The sequence below is a fragment of the Mustela nigripes genome, chromosome 1 (assembly GCF_022355385.1).
Source record: "Mustela nigripes isolate SB6536 chromosome 1, MUSNIG.SB6536, whole genome shotgun sequence".
NCBI classification, from domain to species: domain Eukaryota; kingdom Metazoa; phylum Chordata; class Mammalia; order Carnivora; family Mustelidae; genus Mustela; species Mustela nigripes.
Genome location: NC_081557.1, coordinates 34,185,667 through 34,208,306, shown reverse-complemented (window position 1 = coordinate 34,208,306; position 22,640 = coordinate 34,185,667). Strand labels below are relative to the sequence as shown.

Sequence of the window (22,640 nt, the reverse complement as noted above, 5' to 3'; positions counted from 1 at the left end):
GTATGCCCGTAGTCCTGGCACCATCTTATGCCCATGGGCAACATGTGGGACTCAGTAGACGGACGGGTAGATCCAGATGGGGGAATTCTTGAGCAACAGTCAGCCCACTTCAAAATGGGAAGCCGTGTGCTTTCCTGGGTCCCTGTACAACCACTGGACTGTGGCTGGTCCGCACTCACCATGTCGCTCAGCAGCTCCCCCCTCATACACAGCCGAGATGACCACCTTCCCGATCGGGGAGTCCACACCGCCTTCCAGGGCCAGATCTAAGGATCCCTCCTGGATGGAGAAAAACAGGCCCTTGAGAGCCAAGCAGACAGCAGCCTGTGGACGGCTGGGTACTCAGGAGCCTCTTGACAGGGCTATAAAGAGGGCCACAGAAGCCATGGACCCAATGACAGTGCCATCAGGAAGGAAAGGGGGCACGGACCCTGAGTGGGGCCTGGGTGTGCGACCCCACCACGGGAGGGGACATCCTTGAGGCAGAAAGGAAAAGTGTGGGGATCTGAGGAGTCATCCAAGAGTCACCTCCAGAGTAGGAGAAGCAGGACACCAAGATGGGAGCGGGCTGGGGCAGAGAAAGATGGTGGCCTGCCTGACCTCCAGGTCCCCACATACCTTCTTTTTTTTTTTAAAGATTTTATTTATTTGACAGAGAGATCACAAGTAGGCAGAGAGGCAGGGGGCTCGATCCCAGGACTCTGAGATCATGACCTGAGCCGAAGGCAGAGGCTTTAACGCACTGAGCTACCCAGGGCTCCCCAGCCCTGCCCCGACCACGTACCTTCTTAATGCGCAGGAGTCGGACATCCTTCCCTAGGATCTGCTCTGGAGTGAACTAGAGGGAACAGACAGTGGGGACCTTGAGTCTGCCTGGAGGATGAAGGTGGGGGTCCCACAGAGTGTATGGCCAAGGGGACCCTTCCTAGCCCCACACCCATTGGTCTTTGCCTGGGGGTCCCAGACCTCATGGGGGCTGCACAGACACACAAAAGTGGTAACCCCAGAAATCCCAGATCCATTCTTCCTGAGAATATTGGGAGGGCGGGGCGAGGCCATGCCCTATAAAAACCCAGCAAACCGCACAGCCCCTGATACACAGTCATTGCTCAGCAAGCGTAACGGTTCTTACAACCCCACTGCCCCCCAACACATACACCAGTCCTATGGGTCATTCTAGAATGCTGTCTGCAAGGAACCTTCACAGAAAAGAGCAGATGGGGCTCCTTGGGGGCTCCTCATGTGCCCCACCTCATCCCTGGGACCCCCAGGGCCTGAGGGAGCACATTGTAACCCTCACCCACATTCCTGGGATGACTCCCCAGGGGGAGGAGCATTCTGTCTCACCATGGAGTAGGGGTCAAAGCCTTCCTCATATTTCCGGAAATCCTGGAAGCAAAGAGTGGGTGTTAGGGCCACAGAGGAGATTTTCCTGAGGGTCACTGCAGGAAACAAACTTAGGGCAGAGGAAGAAGATGCAAATGGGTCAGATGTAGAGGAGAGAGTGGGGGGGCCAGATGGGGCCCAGATGAAGATGCAGGGAGGAAGCTGGAAGTCCCAGTAGGCAGAGCACCCCTGCCTGGCGAAAGCCAGAAGCTATGCGAGCATGTGGAGGAGTCCAGCCCTGGACCCAGCATTGCTGCAACGGGGTGGCCGAGTGTGACTGGCAGGAGCCCCTGGTGATGTCCAGGTGGTCTGAGCAGCCCCCGTCGGCCTTGCTGAAGGCCGCCCACAGCCTCAGGTCCTTTAGGCCCTCCCTGATTTCCTCCAAGTGCTCCTTCAAGGCCAGGTTCAGGCTCTGGGGGTGAAGGCCCGTTCTTCACCCAGTGCTCTGACCCCAAAGAAGGACAACACTGCTGAAGAGGCGGGACTCCCTGGGGACTGCAGACACAAGAGGACAGTGGTGCAGGGTGGTGGGCCATGCAAAGGGATGTCAGGCTCCAAGAGGAAGAGGAGTGTCTGTGCTCTCCTGGTGCCTAGCACTGTTCTCAATGTGATGTTTATTTAGGATGTAAGAGGCCTCCCAGAACGTCAGCCAGGAGAGGATGAAGGAGAGGACTTGTCTCAGAGAACCTGGCTTAGTGAGGGCTGTGGAAACAATGTCCCCAAGATGTAGAAACAAGTTGGTAAGAAGGAAGATGGGGGCAGAGTCAGCACACATTCCCTTCCTTGGGAATCCCGCCCCCCCCAGAGAGCAGGAGCCGGGGGTCCTCAGACTCGGGGGCCAGGCATGCCAAGTCCTAGGTAGCAAAGCCTCTGTTAGTCCCCACGGGCAGGCAGGAGCAGAGGAGGGGCCCTGTGGAAGAGGCCCAGGGAGGTCCCTGCTGGACCAAATGGTGCCATCCCCACCACAGTTCCCTGGGTCACACCAGGTGTCCCATGAGGCCCGCGGTCAACATCAAGAGGAGGCCACTGTCTCTCTTTGCCCAGCAGGCAGCAACAAAGCTCTGGGCACAAGATGAGGGCCAAACATTGGCAGGTGGCTTCCTCGGCATCAATCTGCCCTCCCTCTTCATCTAGGCTTTGTCACCCAGACTCAGCCCCACAAGGCCTGGGAGTTTGGAGGTTGACACCACTCAGAGGTCACTCCCAGGTGAGTCTCTGGGCATCAGGGCAGCAGACAGAGGAAGGGAGGCAGCAAATCCATGTGCCGGAGAGGTCAGGAAGCAGGATATGGAGTCAAACTCTTTCACGGAGGGCCCTGATGACTTCTGGCTATTTCTAGGAAACTGGACAGTGCTGGCTGTACGTTTCTCCTTCTCCCTCCCTGTGAGAATCTGCTCTTAGAATGGGCATGACTGCAAGGGTTTGTGTCTTGTGCGAATTTAAATTATGCACATATAAGCCACTACAGCTGGTCAGCCCTTGAAGAGGGAGCCCAACCCTACACCCAACAGATGGGGAAACTGAGGCCCAGAAAGGTGACATTCATCCCCCCAAGGTCAGCCAGCCAGTGGGTAGTAGAGCAAGAGTTCAACTTCCAGTCTGGGTCTTTGGGCTCCTCCCTTTCAGCCTCTCCCCCTTGGAGGACTGTCTGTGCCCTAAACGAGGCCTGAAATGTCTACCTTGTGATCACAGTGTTTTGCCAGGGCAGATGGTGGAGTGAGTAGGAGCCCGACCTCTTGGATGCAAATCTAGGGTCTGACAACAGCTGTGACTTCATGGGCACGTTTCCTAACCTCTCTGCTTCAGTTTCTCATCTACTTACCTCCTAGGGTTGCTGTAAAGATTACATAAGTTTCTATGCCTTAAGTATTCAGACACGGCACTTGGCCCGGGGTTAGCTGTCGCCTGTCACTCCCCAGTCCTGGGTTGGGAGCAGCCTCCTTCGCAAACTCCCATGTGAGGCTGACACCTGTAGTCTGGTGGTGGGTGAGAGGTGAGGTTGGCTGCAAGATCTTTCTCTATCTGGGGATCTCTTCCACAAGTGGTGGCGAGACAGCCCATCAGATGGCTGGCACTGTGAACACAAGCCCCCAGGAGGTGGGAAAGTGAGTGGCTGCTTGCCTCATACCACACACAGGCCAGGAAGGACATCCACAGCCTTGTTGAACCCAGAAGCACCCCGGGCAGGTAGAGGACCTGGACTGCCACTTCCTCCCTGACCGGTTTAGTGCCAGGGAGAGCCGTCTTGAGGGGACAAGACCAGGGAAGGGGCAGGGAGGCACCTTCTCTCCCAGGGCTGGAGCGAGGGCCCAGCGTGGCCTCTGTGACCCTCTCTCCTGTTCCTCTTTGGACAAACAGTAGCCAAAGAGCAGAGCCCCCAGGGTTCCTGCTGCTTTCTCAGCTGGGGCACAGGGTCTAATAAGGCTGGGGTCCCCTCCTGATACGAGACCCTTCCCCACTCCTGGCTGCAGGGAACAGGGACATGGCTCGGGCCTGAGGTTCTGGCGGATCACCTCAGAGCCAGCTGGCACTCCCAGAGAGAGAGAGAAGTTGGAGCGGGAGGAACAGGGGTGGCGGGGAGGTCTACAGACACACAGCTGGGATCGCTTTACTTGTCTGAACGCTGTCTGGTAAACCACCATCCTCTTCAACATCTCCTGTGGCTGCCAGAAGGAAAAAAAAAAAGTTCCACTCTGGATGTTACCGATAGGCCTCGTCTGCCCTCTGGTGCCAGACCCCGGGCCTGCCAGCCTGGGGCTGCCCTGCCAACTTCCCGCTCCAAGTAGAGGCGGCCTGATTCATGTCGGGGGCCGGCCCGACACCCCCAGGTACAGCAGCTCCTTGGTTCTAGTCAGCAGACACGCCCTTTGTCACCAGGCGGAGGACGGGCACGCAGACCTCCGCAGGGCTTATCACAGGGGCGTGAACTTTGCTCTTTGGGGAGCTGACGGGACAGCAAAAGCTCAAAATAAGTATCTGAGCTGTCCTGCCCTGACATTTGGATAGGGTTTCCTTGAAAGGGGAAGAAAAATTCTGGCATGACTCTCTTCCCACCGGGGGTGCGAGGCCAGTCTGAGACTGGCACCCCTCTCCGGGGACATGGGGTTCCGCGTGAGTCGCTCAGCCGTAGGCGACTGAGGGTGGACAGACCTTACTGCTCCCCCAGGACCACACCTCACACTCCCAGTCCAGAGGAGCGAGAGTTGAGATGGAGCCAGAGGCGAGATGGAGAGCGTGAGTGGCTCTTCTTTGGACGGTCCCCCATCTGAGATGTTCCCTGTCGTGCCTCGCCAGGACTTAGAGGCCGAGGCCAGGGCCAATGGACTCACTGGAGGTTTAGCAAGATGGCAGTGGAGGTAAGAGCTTGAGCTCTGGAGTCTGATCTGGCTCTGCCCTGGGCAACCGATATACCCCCTCTAAGCCTCAGTATCCTGACACATGCTGGGCAAATGGTAAGCCTGAGCTGTTACCATTCTTACTTCTAGAGGGAGCTCCAGCCTGTTTGGTACCCGCATGGATTCATCTCTTGGTCAAGAAGAAGTCAGAAGCTGGCTCGTAATGTGAGCTTGTACCCCACCTCATTCTCCATCCAGAGGCAGTGGAAGCCAGCCAGAGGAGACAGCCCTTATCTGCTCCTCTGGAGATGCCCTGGAGGGGTCCCAAGGGGCTTACCAGGACCTCGGATTTCACAGCTGGCCTGTAGATGAAGTTGGGCTCCTGGTGGACCATGACGGGCTTGGAGATAGTGGACACGCCAGGGCCTCGTGGAGGCTGTGGGCTTGGGCAAAATGTCTACAAGGGTTAGTGTAAAAGAAACCCCTATGAGGGCATGGTGGGGGTGGCCCAGGCCAACCATGGCACTATGACACACATGCAAATACACACCATGCACTGGCTGAGCCCCCTGGGTCATTTACCCTGTTGGAGGTTGGTGTGATCTTTAGCAGAGAGACAAGTCCATTGGCCAAAGTGTGTTTTGAGGCCACAGAAACTACTGGGTGGCTCTGAGAAATCAGGGGCTTGATTTTAGGAGTGCCAGCAGCCCCTGTCACACAGAGGATACACTTCCCAGGCTCTCTCTCAGTGGCCGTGGGTGCCATCTAGTCTCCTCTCTCCCTAAAGGCTATTTCTTCTGACCACAGTTCCATTCCCCCACTGCACACAGAGCACCTCTCTTTGAGCTTCTTCTCTCCGCTCTGACTCATCACAGCACCTATATTTCCCTATGTCCCCCCAGATATCACGGTAGTCTCCTGCTTGCTTATCTCTTGTCCCTACCAGGTGGTTTGGGCTGGGACTGGGTTGCCCATTTTACAGTAGTTCTCCAGTGCCAGGCATAGTGGCTGGTATATGAGTATATGAGTAGATGCTCACTGAACATGCTGAATGAATAAAGGACTTAGTAGTATGCTGGGCACACAGGATGGTACCTGGGGGTAGATATGGTCCTGAAAACCTTCTTCTGGCAGGTCTGGTATGGCAGGCATACGTGCCAAGCTGACAGGACTGTTCCCAGCACCCAAGGTCTGCTGGTGGCCGGGATGGTGTTCAGACGCAGTCGTGGGGTTGCCTACACTGTGTGCTGTCAGTGACACCTCTCAGGGGGATGCCACAAGAAGCAGCTGCGGCAGGGTCGGGGTATACGGGCCAAAGTGCTGACACGGGAGGCTGAAGCTAAGCAAATAGCAGCCCCCTGGCCTTCAGGTCAGGAACAGCACGGACCTTGATGTCACTTAAGACATTTAGGTCCAGTTCTTCAGAGGCTCCTTATGTGGGAGGAACTTTCAACCTTCCCGGTTCTCTGATCGGGAACGAACAGTGGGAACTTGGTGATTCCTGGAGGAGTCTGAGAAAACTGGACTCTCTTTTGAATCTTGACTCGACTCAAAAGTCTACAGAGTCGGGGTGCCTGGGTGGCTCAGTCAGTTAAGCATGTGCCTTCGGCTCAGGTCCTGGGATGGAGCCCGAAGTTGGGCTCCCTGTTCAGAGGGAAGCCTGCTTCTCCCTCTACCTCTGCCCCTTCTCCCCACTTGTGTGTTATCTCTCCATCAAAAAAAAAAAAATTTAAAAAGCCTATAGAGTTTACCTCTAATCTCATGCTCGCAGCTTCACCCGAATTTTCTTATATCCTGTCACTGTGTCACCATGTCACTGATCATGGTTAACGTCTACTGAGCCCCCACTACATACCCACCATTCTAAGTACTAACTTTGAATGAGTTCATGGATTCACTCATTTGATCCTCATAACAGGTAGGTGCCAGTAGCATTCCCATTTTACGGATGAGAACCCCCAGGCTCAGACAAGAGAAGTAATGCCTGCCCAAAGTCCTCCAGCCAGTGGTAGAGCCAGGGTTCAAACCCAAGTGGTTCTTCCCCACCATCTGTATATTTCCTGTACCTTCCATGCCCTTCCTCCCAACCTCCATGTACTGTCATCCTTCAAGGTTCAGCTCATCAGCCCCTTACTCTGCAGAGGTTCCTTCCAGCTCCCATTAGAATGAATCCTCCCTCTAGCACCGGCCCTGTGCCATTTCATAGCTGAGTCCTATCTGCTCAGCCTTTTATTCTGCAGACGGCAAAGTCCGGGAAAACACGGTGTGCCAATATACCCGCTGTCCCCTGCAGCACTGCCCCTCTCTCCCCGCCTCACACAGAGACACAGGCTGCTCAATCAGTGCTTTGGAATCACATTTGTCAAGGAAAAGCTGCTGCCCTTCCTGACGGGGGGACTCACAGAAAGGATATGACCTCTGTGTCAGGCTAACTCAGCCCCCTGTAAACCCGCTCCTGGCTGGGTTCTGAGACAAGACATCCCTGGAACATACAGATATGTCTCTGTCAGAGCTGCAAGGCTCAGGACCCATCAGAGGTTGAGAAGGAGTCCCTCTGAGAGTCCCCTGACAGAAGCTTCAGCCTAGTGGGCACCTGGCAATTTCTTTATTCCCACCTTCCCCCAGGCTCTCCCTAATGCTCTGAAATGCTTATTATTCTTTTCTTCATACTGGGCCTCAAATCCATGCAGAGAAGATTAATAAAAACAGCTGATCAGGTTCTACTGACTGCCCTCTCTCAAACCTCCTACCCTTAGCTGATATGAGCTGCTTTAACTCTGACTCAAGCCTGGCCTCCCATGGCCACTGCAACAGAGGAATATTTTATTTGTCCACTCATGGGATCAAAGCTCCATATCTTCCTTGGGGATTGCCTCTTCCAAAATTGTCTTTGGATTAAGAACAATTTTAAGAAATATGTCTTTTTGAGAAAGATCACTGTTCAGCCTCCTGACATCCGAGGGGGAGGAAAAAACAAAACAAAACAGCCCTAGTCTTTTTATAGTAAATTTGGAGATTTCTAGGAACTCTTTGTCTTCATTTTTTCTATAGCTGGAAGTTGGCCAGAAACTTCTGGGTATTATACTCCAAGCCAGCGGAATTGGCTAACTCCATAGAAAATGCGCTGTAATGTCCAAACCCTGCACCAGACAGAGCCATCACTTCATTTACACAGCTTAATACTGCTTCACCGCTTTGCCTCCCCTCTTTTCCCCCTGTCAACCTGGGGATCCTTTTCTCATATTCCCGGTTGTCTGAGCTTATATCCAGAAGTGACTGGCTGTGACACAGAGCTCTGGCTATTCAGTAACACAGGCTTGCAAGTACCGTACAGAATGTTACCAGCCCATACTAGCCAAGAGGAACAAAGAGAAACCAACAGACATGGATACGCAGTGGCTCATCCCAAGAATCCCAGGCAATTCACCATGCAGGATAGTACTTCAAAATCAGTAGAAACCACGCACATGCAGGGAGACCACAACGTGCAGATTGAGAGCTCATTCCTGGAAAATGGGCTGGAGTGATGTTTCTTCCAGTCTCCACTCGTGAGAGCAGTGGAGGATGGGGGAAACACCGCAGCCCTACCCACTCTTTCTGCTTTCCAGCGCAGCATGCAGAACAGGGACGGTACCTTTGGGGTGGGTGGGAAGCTCCGTTCAGGAACAGGGGAGCTAGTGGGCTTCCCACTGTGGTTCTTTGCCTCCCAGTCCTCTGTGGGATTTCCTGTGTCCCCAGCACGGAAGGGGTGGTTGCCCAGTGCCTCTTCCAGTGCCGAGGGTAGCGGGCGGGTAGGAGTCAGGTCTTGGGTGGGAACAGATGGTGGGGGAGGGATGGGAATGGGGGGTGGAGTGCGTTGCACCCAGGGTGAAGATGAGGCACACACGTGGCCTGATGACGGAAGGACTGGGGGTGCAGGGACCTTGGGGGATGGGGTGGAGGGTGGAGGGTGGGGCATCACAGGTAAGGCGGAGGGAGTCTTGGGGGGATAGTAGAACATGTCCAAGGGGATGTCATCCAGGTCAGTGGTGTGGAGGTGCAGCCCGCCTGCGAAACGTCTCAGGGGTGGGACCAGGGGAGACACAGAAGGCGGGGGAGGCGGTGGCCCCGTGGTCATCTGGGGGGTTGCAAGGAAATTCTATAATCGTCTGACTAAGGCTCCACTTCACAATACATTGAGTATAATGCTTTTCTGTTTCTTTCGCTGTTGGAGACCCCACCGCCCACAAGCCAGAATCATGGGGGTATCACTTCTCTGTCACCTAGGTGCTCAGGTGAGCCCACGTCAAGGCTAGGAGGGAGTGTCCAATGCGGGACAAGTTATGCCACATGTGGGTGATAAGTGAGGTAATCATACGATTATCATCTAAACTGGAACAGACTTGATCGTGAGGGGCACTCTTAGCAAAGACTACAGGACAACACTTCTAGCGGAGACCATCTCAGATGAGCTAGGACTTAGTGGTCACTCTGGAGAGAAGCCGAGATATACAGATCTGTCCCCCTCCTCAAGAGACCAAGGCAGAGTGGGCTGGTAAGTGTGGCCCTGACACTGAAGTTTGCCGGTGGCTATCCTCCCTCCCGCTGTCCCCAGAGTGGGTCATTCTGAAGGCAGCAGGAGGACGTCTGTGGAAAGAAGGGCTCGGTTACCTCCGAAATCTCATTATCAGCAGAGGAAATCTGCTCAAGGCGCGTCTGACAGAGCCTTTCCACCCAATACTGAATCTTTTCCGATTCCTCAAGGTCTTCCCGCTCGGTCTCAGACACCTAGGACCCAAGGACAGTGCGAAAAGGAGAGGACAAAGGGCACACTGAGTCACACGCTCAAGTCAGTAGCAGAAAGCACTTCCTTAGAAACTACTGTTGGGTGTGTCCACTCTTCCAGACGAAGACCCCAGCTTGTCTCGGCTGGCCCCAGAAGAAGCAGAAATGACGAGGGAGAGGGTGCTGAGGAATCAGGTGGCTGAGTGGCACTTGTAGGCTAATTCAGAGGAGGGTCTCATGCACTGTGGGGAACTAGCTGGGATTAGGCTCCCAGGGTCCCCAGGAACTCTAAAGTTCATCTGATTCTCCAAGAATGGCCCTTTTTAAAGTTCCAAGCACATTCTAAAAATTACTTTGCTCTTTTTCCACCCCTCCAGCCTGCCTTGGCCTCATAAGTGCAAGTTCGATTTTATTTTTAATTTTGTAGCTTATTCATTCCTAATGCCAGACCTAATGCACTTCACATTTTCCAGGATTACTCTGGTTTGTAATCTAATCAGCTTGGCGTTCTGATTCATGGAAGTATTAAAGAGAAACAGAACGAATAACATCTCCAATAGCTAGGGAGTTAGGGTCACCCAACTCCTACCTAGGAAGTAGGAATTATTCATGCTGGATGATTGCTTTTGTCATGTCTTTTTTTTTTTTTTTTAAAGATTTTATTTATTTATTTGACAGAGAGAGATCACAAGTAGGCAGAGAGGCAGGCAGGGAGAGAGAGAGAGGAGGAAGCAGGCTCCCCGCTGAGCAGAGAGCCCGATGTGGGACTCGATCTCAGGACCCTGAGATCATGACCTGAGCCGAAGGCAGCGGCTTAACCCACTGAGCCACCCAGGCGCCCGCTTTTGTCATGTCTTAAAGGGGACAGCCTTAGATATATTTCCAGGCTGAAAAGGTCTGCCCTCAGATACAGCCTATTTTTTTTTTTTAATTTTATTTATTTGAAAGAAAGAGTGAGAGAGCATGAATGGGCATGCGCAAATGGAGGGGCGGGGCAGAGGGAGAAGCAGACTCCCCACTGAGCAGGAGCCCAATTTGGGGTTTGATCCCATGGCTCCAGGATCATGACCTGAGCCAAAGGCAGACACTTAATGGACTGAACCACCCAGGAGCCCCTGGATATATCCTATGTTGATGGAAGCAGCCTCACACTCATTGGAGAATAGCTTTAGCCACCACATCTGCACAAAGGGGGTTTAGCTTCAGAACCGTACTGTCAGAGCCAAGCCAAGTTGGGGAAATCTGGTCTTGGACTCATAATCTGGGTAGGGGTTCCAAACTGACTTGGACCTGATGATAGGTGGATGGAAGGCTAACTTTAGTTCTACAATCTAGGCAGAGAGGTTAGCCTTGGGGTCATTCCCTACGTAGGGAGAGAGATCTCATAGCTGCACCCAGGCTGGACAGGCCTAGCCTTGGGGTCATACTCTGGTGGGGCTGGGATGGAGGAGACAGACTCAAGTCTCTAGCCATCTGTGTGACATCTGGGCAGAGAGGCTAGCCTCAGACCCATGCTTGAGCAAGGAGTCCAGTCTCTGTTCTAAACATATATCTAAGCCAGAAGTTAGTCTCCATGATCCTGCGTAGGTGGGATGAACCCACGTTCCAGACTGAGCAGAAGGGCCGGGCCCCTTCCATCCCTGGACTCCACTTGGGGAAAACAACTCCAGCTGGTTCCCTGGGAGTTTAGCGGGGAACAATGAGACTGACCTTTGGGACGCTCACCCGGCCTCTGAGTAGGACACATACCTCCTGGGCCAGACGGTTGATCTTCAGTTGTTTTTCCTTTTCCAGCATTTCCTCTTTCTCTTTGTAAAGTTTTTGCTCAAACTCTAGTTCCTTCTTATTCTTTCTCAACTCCTGCAGGCTGTCATACTTGGCTTTCTTCTTATCCTTTCCTTTCTGAGCAGACATGGCAGTGTTTACATGACAAGGGTTACATGGTCGTGTCGATGCTGGCACAGCACGGCAAACAGGGCGCTCAGTTCACAGACAACACCACAAAATCAACCTGTGCTGGGCCCACCCCCCAGCTGTGCCCCTCTGCCCTGGGCACTGGACCTCATGTTTAGGGCAGGCAAACTGCTGGCCCTGTGCCAGCCAGAAGAACTGGCTTGCTCGTTCACTAGCTAGCTGTGTGACCCTGGCCAAGTTCTTTAACCTCTCTGGGCCCGATTCACCTCATCTCCAATACAGAAGAAATACCTGTCCCACAGGCTTGCCATCAGAGCCAATAAAATAACGTCTACAAAGGAGCTTTAGAAACATGAGAGCATGATATAAATAAAATACATTGTATTTATGTCCTAGTATCTGGGCACATGCCTTCTCCATCATCCGGAGAGAAATGTGTCTCATGGTTAGGCAACAGAGATGCATCCTGGGAGAGTCTATAGAAAATCTGGGAGAGCTGGCAAGACTCATTTGCAGAGATCCTCTGTCCTAAGCTTTAAGAGGTGGCAGCCAGCCTCAGACCTGGGAACTGAGAGCCAGGGACAACAGATTTTGCTCTGATGCTTAAGCTGCAGACCATTTAATCCTGTAGAGGCCTCTAAACTAGGCCCCTGAACTGAGGATTAGCCAGAAACTACAGGATGGGAAAGGAGGGTGGGGAAGAGGATGCCCTAACTGCTTTATACTGATTGTACAATTCAAGAGGATTTGGGATAGGAGATGTAAAGCAAACAGACTCCTTATTTTTCCTGCTGGAATTGGACTCATAAAACCTGGTTTCCTGGCTGCTTCTCCTATGAGGTTGCAAGGAAGCCAAGGGGTAAGGAAGGAAGAAAATTAACATTTATTTGTGGATTTATGTTGATTATCTCATATGCAGGGATTACCGCCACTCTCTTGATGAGGGAGCCAGGGCCCAGAGAGGTGAAGCCCCTTGACCAGTGTCAAACATCTAGTCAGTGGTGGTGCGAGAACCTGCATCGGAGACTTCTAGATCCTACACAGTTTCTCCTATGCCTGCGTGAGCTGGCAACCCCTGGGGGCACGGCCGGAGGAAGCACCAGCCCCATCACACACAGCACAGAGGACAGAGTTTGCACTCAGGAGAGGGGATAGCAGAGAGTGTCAGCATTCTGGGGTATTTCTGTGGGGAGGAAGAAATCTGCCGGTTCACGGAGCTCACCCCCATGCCCAACAAGCCTTCCGGGGGTCTTCTCTCAGAATTCCTGAATCATCCCAGCATTGAAGGCCTGGAACGAGGAACTGAGTTTCTCAGCACCGGCCATAAAACTGTGTCCACAGCTAGAGAGGCTCAGGGTATATTTATGGACATCTGACCGAGTCAGCCTGCCTCCCCTCCTAAAGACAACCCCCAATTCCATGCACACATAATATGCTTTGGAGGTGGTCCTCCATCTTGGGGATAGAGGTCCACCCCCAGATAATTCTATGAACTGCTTGAGAAAATGATTCTCATTGCTTCAGCGTCCTGCCTGGTTCCTTGCCTACCATGTTCAATAGACTCTTGGCTCAGGTGATAGATGAACGCTGCCATCATATCATAGATTGGATAATAATTCCCCCGAGAGGAGCCAAGAACATTCTGCCTAATGGCAGCTGCTAGAATAAGGGCATGACTTCCCACAGGGAGCACCGTGATAGGAATGGCCATTCTGTTGATTAAACAAAACAAAACAAAATAAAACACCCCTCCCCCAACAACAACAACCAAAAAAGCTATCAGTACCAAGATTTTAGAGCCAGGGCTCCTGGATGGGGCAGGCAGATGTGACAGTTTCTGACCCATTTCCAAGAAAGCAGCACCTGTTTCCTGATGCAGGAGGTTCAACTGTCCCAAAGCATTGTCTCCTGACCTCGTACCAGCGCCGAGTATGCAGGTTACTCAGTGGCATGGGAATCCACTTCCCCTGCGGGACAGTGGGCTCCCGCAAGTAGGGCTGGTTTGCATGATTTACTCAGGAGTCCTAGTGAAAGCCTTAGAACCATGGGTCCTTCAGGCACTGATGCAGAATTGGCCTGGGGACCTTGAACGCCAGAGGGACTTACTGCCAGGTTAGGAATAAGACATGGGATCTTTATCTTCTCAGATCAGGGCAATTTTGTGCATTGACGATCATGGCTGTAGATAGCCACGTGTATTACCTGGGGACTTGGTGTTCTAGCTGCTGGGACACAAGGCGTGTCACGGGCTCTTGAGAAAGTGACAAAGGATTTTCAGAGCCAACACGAGGGATGTGATTCTGTTGTCCTTTTAGCTGTCAGTTAAATTCATGGCAAATAATCCTTCTGGAAGGCAGATGGGGGGGTGGAAATACTCTGGCTTCTACCTGTAAGCAAGCTTTCTCGCTTTTATTTTTTTTTTTTAATTTTTATTTTTATTTTATTTTATTTTTTTTTTTTTAAAGATTTTATTTATTCATTTGACAGAGAGAAATCACAAGTAGATGGAGAGGCAGGCAGAGAGAGAGGGAAGCAGGCTCTCCTGAGCAGAGAGCCCGATGCGGGACTCGATCCCAGGACCCTGAGATCATGACCTGAGCTGAAGGCAGCGGCTTAACCCACTGAGCCACCCAGGCGCCCGCTTTCTCGCTTTTAGAAATGAAATGAAAACAAAAATACCAGCTGTTCAGGTATACTGAATTAATGAAGAGAGGAAAATGGGTCTCCTCTACTAATAGCAATTTCCAAGTGACATGATTTCCTGCGGGAGGTATGTATGTGGAGGAAATGCTCATTCTCTTACATTTGGCTGGTTATTTGTACCTGGAAAGGATTTTACCTATCCATCTCCTTTTAATTATTTTTTCCAGTAAAATCCTGTCCGTGGGCATGTATATGTGTGTGCGCGTGTGCACCGTCTTCTCTAGGTCAGTTCTAATAGAGACAGTGCACAGAGAAGAATTAGAAATCCAACCCAATGAGACATCCTAAGCCTAAGAGTCAGGCTGTAGGATGAAAAAGATGGTCTTCTGAGACTGGGTCCTTCCTGAGACCACGGCAACGTGGAAAGGAATGCCCCGTGGTACTCTGTCCTGGGCTGATTCAATGTCATATGGGTCATGATTTGTGTTCCTAGGTAAAGATGTCAACTTCTGTCAGGAATAATATTGCCATCTATTATTTCAACAGCATTGTGTTGGAGGAAGGGGGGAGAAGTTTCCTGAACATTAAGTATTCCCATTTTACAGGCAGAGAGAAGCAACATATCATCAAGGTCATCCAGCTTTCCCCGCTCTGGTTTCCGGGGAAAACGACATGCCTTGAGAAAAACCCGGTCGAGTGCTAATGCCTAAATGAGTTCACCCAGATTTATGCTGATGCCTGACTTCCAAATGCCGAGTCATCTCAAATATCCAATCTACAGACATTAAGAGCAGCAGTTTCATAATCAAATGTCAAAGTGATTTAGGGAGAAAAAGGACGAGAGTTTTATGGGGCCTGGAGATGCGGTAATAAGATTTAGAGAGAAAATTCAAGGCCCAGGGACCAGAAAAATGCATTATTCTGGCACATGTGGATGCTTCCAGGATTGGTGTGGCTCGTCTCAACGACGCAGCGGCTCCCTGCCTGGCAGCCAATAACCCGGTAACCTGTGCTGTGTATACCCAACCTGATCTGCCACTGTCTGCCTGGGGCTTCTGGTCTTGGCCTCTGTTTCTCATTGGCAGAGGAACAAACTAGAAGCTTCCTGCTGTGGCCCTACCCCTGCCCTGTGCCTCCTGGGGCTGATGCTGACCCTGGCGGTGCCAGATGGTACTCGGGTGGGTCTCACTCCCCGAATCTACCCCCCTCCCCCCCACAATGCTTTTGTGACACCCCTTGGCATTTGATGTCAGCCTGATAGGGACACATGGACAGGGTCAGCCCTCCAAGCGAACGGTCAAGCTCACACAGGTTAGAGTTCACAGGAAAAACAAAAAACAAGGCTTGGAAAGGCCAAACCCCACAGCAAACCCAGTGGCAAACGGCACAGCACCCAACCTCGAGTCCTACCTTGCGGATGGTCGGGAATTTGCCATCGTAACGATAAAACCACCCAAAGGCTGGGAGAACACAGAGAACAAAGAGATGAGCTGCGGTTCTGTTTGGCTAGGTCATCTCCGGGCAGCAGCCCAGGGTCGGGATCTCAAGCAGACCCAACAGCAGCAGAACTGCCCCTCGAGCTGAATCACCCGGCCTCACCTGGGTCACCAAGCAGGCCCCACGCTGGCCCGAGATGGGCCCTGATTCCCTAGGGCCCCGCCAACCTGCTTCTCCCCAGGACACTGGCTTCAGAAGTTAGTGCCAGAAAACCAGAGATAGCCCTTGTGGGGGGGGACGAGCTTGCCCAAATCACAGCTGCAGTGTGCGAACACAGAGCCTTGCTGAAAGAGAACGGGGCCGCTCCTGACGGCTCGTCCCTCCCGCCAAGGAATGGCTCGAGACAAAGGCGAACCTGGGGCTCTGCCTAGAACTTCTGTCACACGGACCAACACTGCCTTGTCTCATGGCGCAGCCCACGTGCTCCACCGTTGATGCTGAGAGAGAAGGCAAAGACCGGGGCCGCCTCTGGGAAAGGCAGCTCAGGGGCATCCACCCCCAGAAAAGCCAGATCACCAGGGCACCGGATGCTTGCTCTCCCAGGCAACAGCAGGACAGGGAAACACCTTGAACCCCAAGCTCCCTGGGCCAGCAGGGATCCCCGAAATAATTACCCACCCTGACCAGCTGGAGTTCTAGAACAGGATCTGGAAAGCCTTCTGCTGGATCAAGCCTTAACCCCTTACTTGCTGGATCTTGGGGATATCTAGGGAGTCCTGAGGGAGAGGCCAGAGCAGCAAAGGAAGGACCTGGGCTTGGGCAGTACTTAGATATCTGAACCCCTCTTTCTGGTGTTCTGGTGTGTACCAGCGGACGTTCCAGCCCAGTCACCAGTCCTGTCCTCGGGTCTTGCATGCCGTTCTTGGACTGAGCTGGCCTTGCAGGAGCTTTGCACCCACCCGTGGTCCCCACCAGCTCCTTAGGGCTGGGTGTCTATAGGGCTAGCAGGAGGCGGCGGGCAGGGCAAGCAGAGCAGCAAGGCCAGGGAGCGAAGCGGGGGCGGCAAACCTGCTCTCCCTGCTCCTCTGTGCCTCCATCCAGGTCTTCTGCTGGCTCAAGCTCGGGCTCCACTCCCTGATCAGCTACCCGGGAAGAGAGGAGGAAACTGGTGAACCGAGAAGGGCTTGGGAGACCTAAGAGGCCGGAGGTGGTTCCCAGGAGCCTGATGACCTACGACACCCTCCTCTCCAGAAACAATGATGTGAGGGGCAGAAACGGGGCTCAGAGGCCCAGACCAAACTGCTTTGCTCTGGGATGGTGCATGGAGTGTTTTCAACCTCAGTAGCTTTAGTTTTCCTGTCTGCAAAATGGGGTAATGACAGGGGCCCCTGATCTGACAGCCAATTGAGAAACCTTTTTGCAGAGCATTCTGCTGACACTTGGGAAGTGAGGGACGGAGAATGGGAATATCTGACTATTAAACACGTTTGGTGCCAAGGGCTTACAATGGAAGAACAGGTCCTCCTGGCTGCTTCTCACCACCTGGGGAACTCTGCATCCCCAGAGGATGTCAGAGCTATGTGGGCAGGGATGGAGATCCAGAGTAGGCGAGGAAATACCAAAGAGTAAAGGGGAGACGTGTGGTTATTAAGACATGAATTTTGACATCGCATGGAGAATAGCAGATCATCCATTCCAGGGGCTTCCAACCTGGACTTTGGCCTCCCTAGGACTGTGGAAGGGAGTATATGAGTCTTTTGTGAGCTGCTTATTAATATTTCAAATCTTAATTAGAAGAACGTGCCCATTCATCTACGAAAAGGCTCTAAGTTAAGTTCCTTTGCTTTTGGCCCAGTTTATGTTCACTCAACAGTGGAACATTGATGCTTTCTTACGAACAAGAATGACTACTTAATAAAACAATAGGAAAACAAATGATTCATTAATGGTGTGATAGGAAAAACCTGAACTTCTAAACCGTGGGGTCTGTTGGGGGTGGAGGCTAATGGTTGGGGTCCTGGATGGAGAGAAAAGCCTAGTAATAATCTTATTTAAACCTCTTTATCTCCCAAGGGTGCTTCCAACTCTGGGATCCTTAATAATCCTCCTCCCTCTTGCTGGGGCTAAAGAAAGCTCTTCTGGGGGTCTCTTGACAATCTGTCCCAGCTCAGCAGAATGTTGGGGCTCTGCTGGGTCAGCCATGGGGAGGCAGGCCATACTCCTGGAACAGGGGTTGGCGAGAGGAGCAGCCGGTCCCACTGACATACTTACGATGAGCAGCTTCCTTTTCCAGGCAAGAGATGCTCCCCACTCTTTCCTGTCTGTTCAAAAATGTATGGTCCACCTTTCCCAGGCACAAACCCCCAAGTCAGGTATAACCTATTGGCTAACAGGACCTCAAGGCTGAAGAGTGGCCCAGGAGGAGGCAGCGGAGGCCTGGTCCCTGCTGGCCCAGGGTAACAGGGACAGTTCTGGCCTCCCAGGGATGGGGAGAGAGGCAGGAGCTGAGCTGGCTTGGAGGCCTTCCTGCATTTCCTGACATTCCCAAACGAGATGGAATTGCTGGTGCATATAGAGTTGGATGGAAGCAGCAGCTGCCCAGCACAGGCGGGCAGGCTCGGGACATCAATCCCGTGCTTAGAAGACATTTATACCTTCAAGCAAAGGGAATTCTTCCTCCTTTTATTCAAGAAGATTGATTTGGCTTAGGAGCACTAAATAAATAAATAGCTAGAGAAAGGGTTTTTATTTTTTATAGTTCCTGAGAGGGTGTGTTTGCTCCGAAGCCAAGACCCAATTTCTAGAAAGGTACTAAATTGACTGGGATTACTTTCACGAGAAGCAATTAAAATCAATTTCTCTCCTTCTGAAGCTCCTGTTTCACTCATAAGATCAAATTAGCTCCCTGACTAAAACAGATTATTCACCAGGAATTTAGCTCTGGCCACATCCTTGACTAATACCAACTGTTGTGAGGGAAGGCTGATGAGAGCTTGCTTTGTTCTTCAGAGAGGAGCGGGAGATGACACCCTGCCCTACAGCCAGGAAGGAATGTGCTAGCAGATGTCTGACCTGCACCAGGGAGGGGTGAAATGGAACCATCCAGATGCCCTGCCCAACCTCTTCGTTGACTGTGTTGGCAAGATGATGTCCCTCTAGGGCTCAGGTAGGCTCCAAAGTTGGGGCCAGAGTTGTCCAGACCCCATCACAAGATCCTGAATGGTTGCGATACAGCAGAGATGAGGAATCTTGGCTCTTAGGTATAGGTTCACCCCATCTCTAGAGGTTCCCAGGTCAGCTGAGCATAATCAGCTGCAGTAGAACTGGCCCTTTGTCACGTAAAGTGAGAGTAAGGCTCAGTATGGAATTCTGGACTCGTGGATGCTATGGCCCCCAAGCCACCTTGGCCTGGCTTCCTACCACCAGCCCACTGGAGCAGCATGGAGCGTGCGTCCCCACTTTGCCCTGGAGGTGTGAGCTGCCCTATGAAGAGACATCCTGGCAGCTGGGGTTGACAGGTGGACCAGGGAGCAGGTGGTGGAGGCCCGCCATGAAATTGGAGGTAAGAACCCAGGACCAATGAAGAAAGGAGGTGCGAAGGGTGGAGGGAGCTGAGCCCCAGGATGGCCACAGTGTAGGCCTAAGAGTGGTCTCAGTCCTCTCCCCAGCTTCATCCTTGAAGGGGGGTGACCCTAGCGCACACACGGGGATGCAGGTGGCAGGGGCGCCCAATTTAAGTAAGCTCTCCCCACAGTTACCCATCAGCCTTAGATCCCCAGTGTCCTCTCCAACATGAGCGCTTCCCCTCTTTCTGGCTGCTGTTGCACCCACCTCTGACTCACAACCAGGTAGGATGTCAACATGTCCCCCAGCAAACCGAGGTGATGATCCCATGAGCTGCTCGCTTTTGCCACAGCTCTCTGCTCCCTGGTCAGCAGCCCCAGGGCATGGGGAGACGTCCACCTGCCTGAGTCTCTGTCATGGGGGAGAGCCTGGTCCCTGGGGACAATGGGACAGAGAGATCTCTCCCACCCCAGGGCCCTGGCACGCAACTGCCCCTTCATGAAGAAAATGCAGCCCAGGGAGCCATGGGCTCCTCACCTGGGGAGGCGTTGGTAAATGGAGGAAGATCTGCATCTCTGTCTAGAGACTCCCCAAACCCCGGGCCCCAGAAGGAAGCCCCTCCCCCAGCATGTGATACATACATTTAGGCTTGCGAAGGGGTACTGGGTGCACTTCGGCGGTGATGGTTTTAGGTGAGAGCAGCTGTTCCTTTGAACCCCAGTCTTCTTCCCACTGCTTCTTGAACTTTTCCTCGTCTTCTATAATCCTGAAATAAGATCCCCATGCCTGTGACTGGGGTCAGGACTTTCGCAGGCTCCCCGTCTGCCTATCGGGAAACCCTACACAGCCTGGGGAGAGGCTGTGCGGCTCCGGCTGCGGTGAAGAAAACACAGGCCCTGGTCCTTGTATTCTACAGTGAGTGGGAACGCCAGCCTGGGGATTATAGGACCGTGTTCTAGTTACCCCAACATGACAGGCTTTCCTAGATCTATGGAATGGCTACAAATAAAGGAGGATTCACCAGGGGACAAGAGGGCCAGGCAAACTAGGCCTGGAGGTGGCCTCTGGCCAGCCACAATTCTGACACAGACAGGTGTGTGCAGACACATGGACCCGGGCACTCACTGTTCCATCTCCTTCCGGTATCTTTCATTCTCCTCTGCTGCCTTCTGGGCAATTTCCTTTTTCCTTCTGAAATACAAGTTCACATTGGCATGTTGGATTCCATGCAAGAGAAGTTCACTCTTCTTGTAGTTAATTCCTGATTTGAGAAAAGTTTAAAATTTTTCTTCCAGGCTCCCTTCCAAGGATGCCTGGACCAGATTTGGATGCGGGGGGAGCAGGTCCAAGAAAATCTGGGCCCTGGACTCCGGTGTGGTTTTGTCTGGCACTGCTGAGTCGAGACTCGGCGCTGCCAGGGATGGGAGGCTGATCGCAGGAGGCCACACTCCGTGTCTACCTGCGAACACTTAGATATGGTGACTGAGGACAGGCAGGGCCTGGCTGGAGCGAGGTTGTCCAGGAGGAGGGCCCCACCCCATATAGTCAGGGCTTCCGGTCAAGGCCAGGCCAATGGGTAGAGGTATTTCCAGAACTGGTTCTCTAGGCTAATTTTGTGATGGGGAAGAGGTGACAATCCTGTCCACCTCCCTTTCCCAAATTCTCTTTATACTCCTAGGATGTATCTGGATTTGGATTTTGACAGTAGGTCTTGGTGTGTGTGTGTGTGAATTGCTCATCACATTTATTATCTCAGTCTATCATCTCAACCAACCCCGGGAAGAGTGGGCCTTCTTACCACAGACAGCCGTGAATCCCACCCAGCTTGGCCATATGTGACTTGGTTCACAAGTGGCTTAACCTCTCTGAGTTATAAGACCACTCAGTCTCCTCACCTGTGAAATGGATTAATACCACATATCTTCCAGAGCTATTGTGGGAATTAAGTAAAACATAAATACTGGCCCTGATACAATGCCAGCCCCACAACTGATACTCAACAAATGTTAGCTACTGCTAGTAGTATCCTCATTTTCCGTACTCCTGGGTTTTGGAAGTCAGAAGCTCTCCTCAGCTACAAGGGAAGAGCTTGGTGGTCTGGAGACAAGGGATGGATGCACAGATCACCCCTGGGCCCATGTGATGAAGGCAGGATGAAGGTGGCCCAGGACACATCGTGTGGGGCGGGGATAGGGGAGGCCTGGCTGGCCACACTCCACTCACTGTCGCTCCATCTCCTGCTGCTCCTGGAGGATCTTGTTGGACTCCATCGCCAGCCGCTTCTGCATGAGAAGCTCCTGCCGCTGCAGCTCGCGCTGCCGGGCCTCCTCCAGCCGCTCCCGGTCTGTCAGGAACAACTCCCGGCCCTGGGGAAGTGAAGAGAGGCCCCCGGCTCAGTCTCCAAGGGAACCTGGGCATCCACTGCCACAGCCCCGGGGACCAAGATGCAGGTTGTCTTCTTATCACCGTGGCCCCCGTGTCAGGCACTGTGGTTCCTGGTCGTCTCTGAGCAAGCTTCTCCTGGCTGGGCAGAGATCTCTCCCTCCGCTCTGTCAGAGCTTCAGGAACGGAGACCCTCTGGCCTTTTCCAGGAGGGTATGGCTGAGATCAGGGGTCTGAATGGCTGGGGCTGGAGGTCAGGGGTTAGGTGTCCCCTATGAAGGCATTCTGGACTTACGGCTCCAGCTACGATGGAGATGGTCAGGCTGCGGCTACTCTTCAGCACGTTCACGGCCTGGTGGTGGAACAAGAGGACAGCTGGCTGAAGCCCGACAGACCAGAGCAGTCGAGGCCTCCAGAGAGCACAGACGGTCTCAGACCCCGTGGCAGGGCGAGGGAGAAGAGAAGTGAATGGTAGACATGATAATGGCCAGCGACCCAAGACCCCGCATCTCACCTCCTTGTGGTCCAAGTTGGAGAAGTCGATGCCATTGACTTCGACAATCTGGTCCCCTGTCTGGTGGAGAAATAGAGAGGGATCAGCGTGTTTGCACTACCTGTAAACCCACTCATCCATGGGAAGGGCTTCCCCTCGTGGCCAGGGTCAGATATTGAGCCTTCAAGTGGCAGCACCTCAATTCTTCCTGATGAACACAGCAGTTAGAAAGCTCCCAGGACACCTCCATTTCATATCTCTTTTATTAGCTGTCAAATATTATGCCCTTAGAGATTCATTCCTTTGGCTTAATTTACAACATTCACTTTAAAAACTCAGTTTGTAGACATAGGATCCTTTGGGTTTCTCATATAGCAGAGAATATGCTGAGCCATAATAACAATTTGTATAATAGCTAACATTTGTCTGTCCCTTACTACATGCCAGGCAGTCTGAAGCATATGTATTAATTCATTTAATCCAATGACTCTAGAAGGAAGGATATTTCCCTAGAGGAAACTGAAGCACAGAAACAGGAGTAACTTGTTCAAAGTAGAGAGAAAGGGTTCTGGCTCTGGCACCAGACCAGGTTTGAATCCCAGCCCTATCACACTAGGTACATTGATCACGGAAAAAGCGCACACTTTCTGCAGGTCTCTGTTTCTCCATCCGTAAAATGAGGATAATGACAGTACCTAATTCTCAGAGTTCTTATAAATTTT

The 22,640-nt window shown here is 52.5% G+C and overlaps 1 protein-coding gene and 1 long non-coding RNA gene across 5 annotated transcripts in view; one reads left to right on the top strand and one right to left on the bottom strand.

Moving 5' to 3' along the window:
• The window catches only part of USH1C (USH1 protein network component harmonin), a 46,950-nt gene that overhangs the window by 6,951 nt on the left and 17,359 nt on the right, over positions 1-22,640 (bottom strand). The window contains exons 10-23 of one of the 3 annotated variants that reach the window (XM_059407642.1): positions 21,940-21,999; positions 21,721-21,777; positions 21,267-21,409; positions 20,169-20,234; positions 19,685-19,809; positions 15,453-15,502; positions 11,235-11,387; positions 9,372-9,488; positions 8,356-8,838; positions 5,059-5,178; positions 3,999-4,049; positions 1,348-1,389; positions 785-838; positions 180-279 (exon numbers count right to left, since the gene is read on the bottom strand). In XM_059407642.1, coding sequence (XP_059263625.1) covers positions 180-279; positions 785-838; positions 1,348-1,389; positions 3,999-4,049; positions 5,059-5,178; positions 8,356-8,838; positions 9,372-9,488; positions 11,235-11,387; positions 15,453-15,502; positions 19,685-19,809; positions 20,169-20,234; positions 21,267-21,409; positions 21,721-21,777; positions 21,940-21,999 — 1,621 coding nt within the window. Of the gene's footprint in view, positions 1-179; positions 280-784; positions 839-1,347; positions 1,390-3,998; positions 4,050-5,058; positions 5,179-8,355; positions 8,839-9,371; positions 9,489-11,234; positions 11,388-15,452; positions 15,503-16,547; positions 16,622-19,684; positions 19,810-20,168; positions 20,235-21,266; positions 21,410-21,720; positions 21,778-21,939; positions 22,000-22,640 lie in introns of all 3 variants that reach the window. The other 2 variants (XM_059407637.1, XM_059407640.1) reach the window with 2 other exon arrangements.
• LOC132022384 (uncharacterized) overlaps positions 1-22,640 on the top strand; it is a 54,340-nt gene that overhangs the window by 23,763 nt on the left and 7,937 nt on the right. Inside the window, exon 3 of one of the 2 annotated variants that reach the window (XR_009405583.1) lies at positions 4,872-5,034. The exons of the other annotated variant lie outside the window; for it this stretch is intronic. This is a non-coding gene — a long non-coding RNA (uncharacterized LOC132022384). Of the gene's footprint in view, positions 1-4,871; positions 5,035-22,640 lie in introns of those variants that run through there. 2 annotated transcript variants of the gene reach the window in all.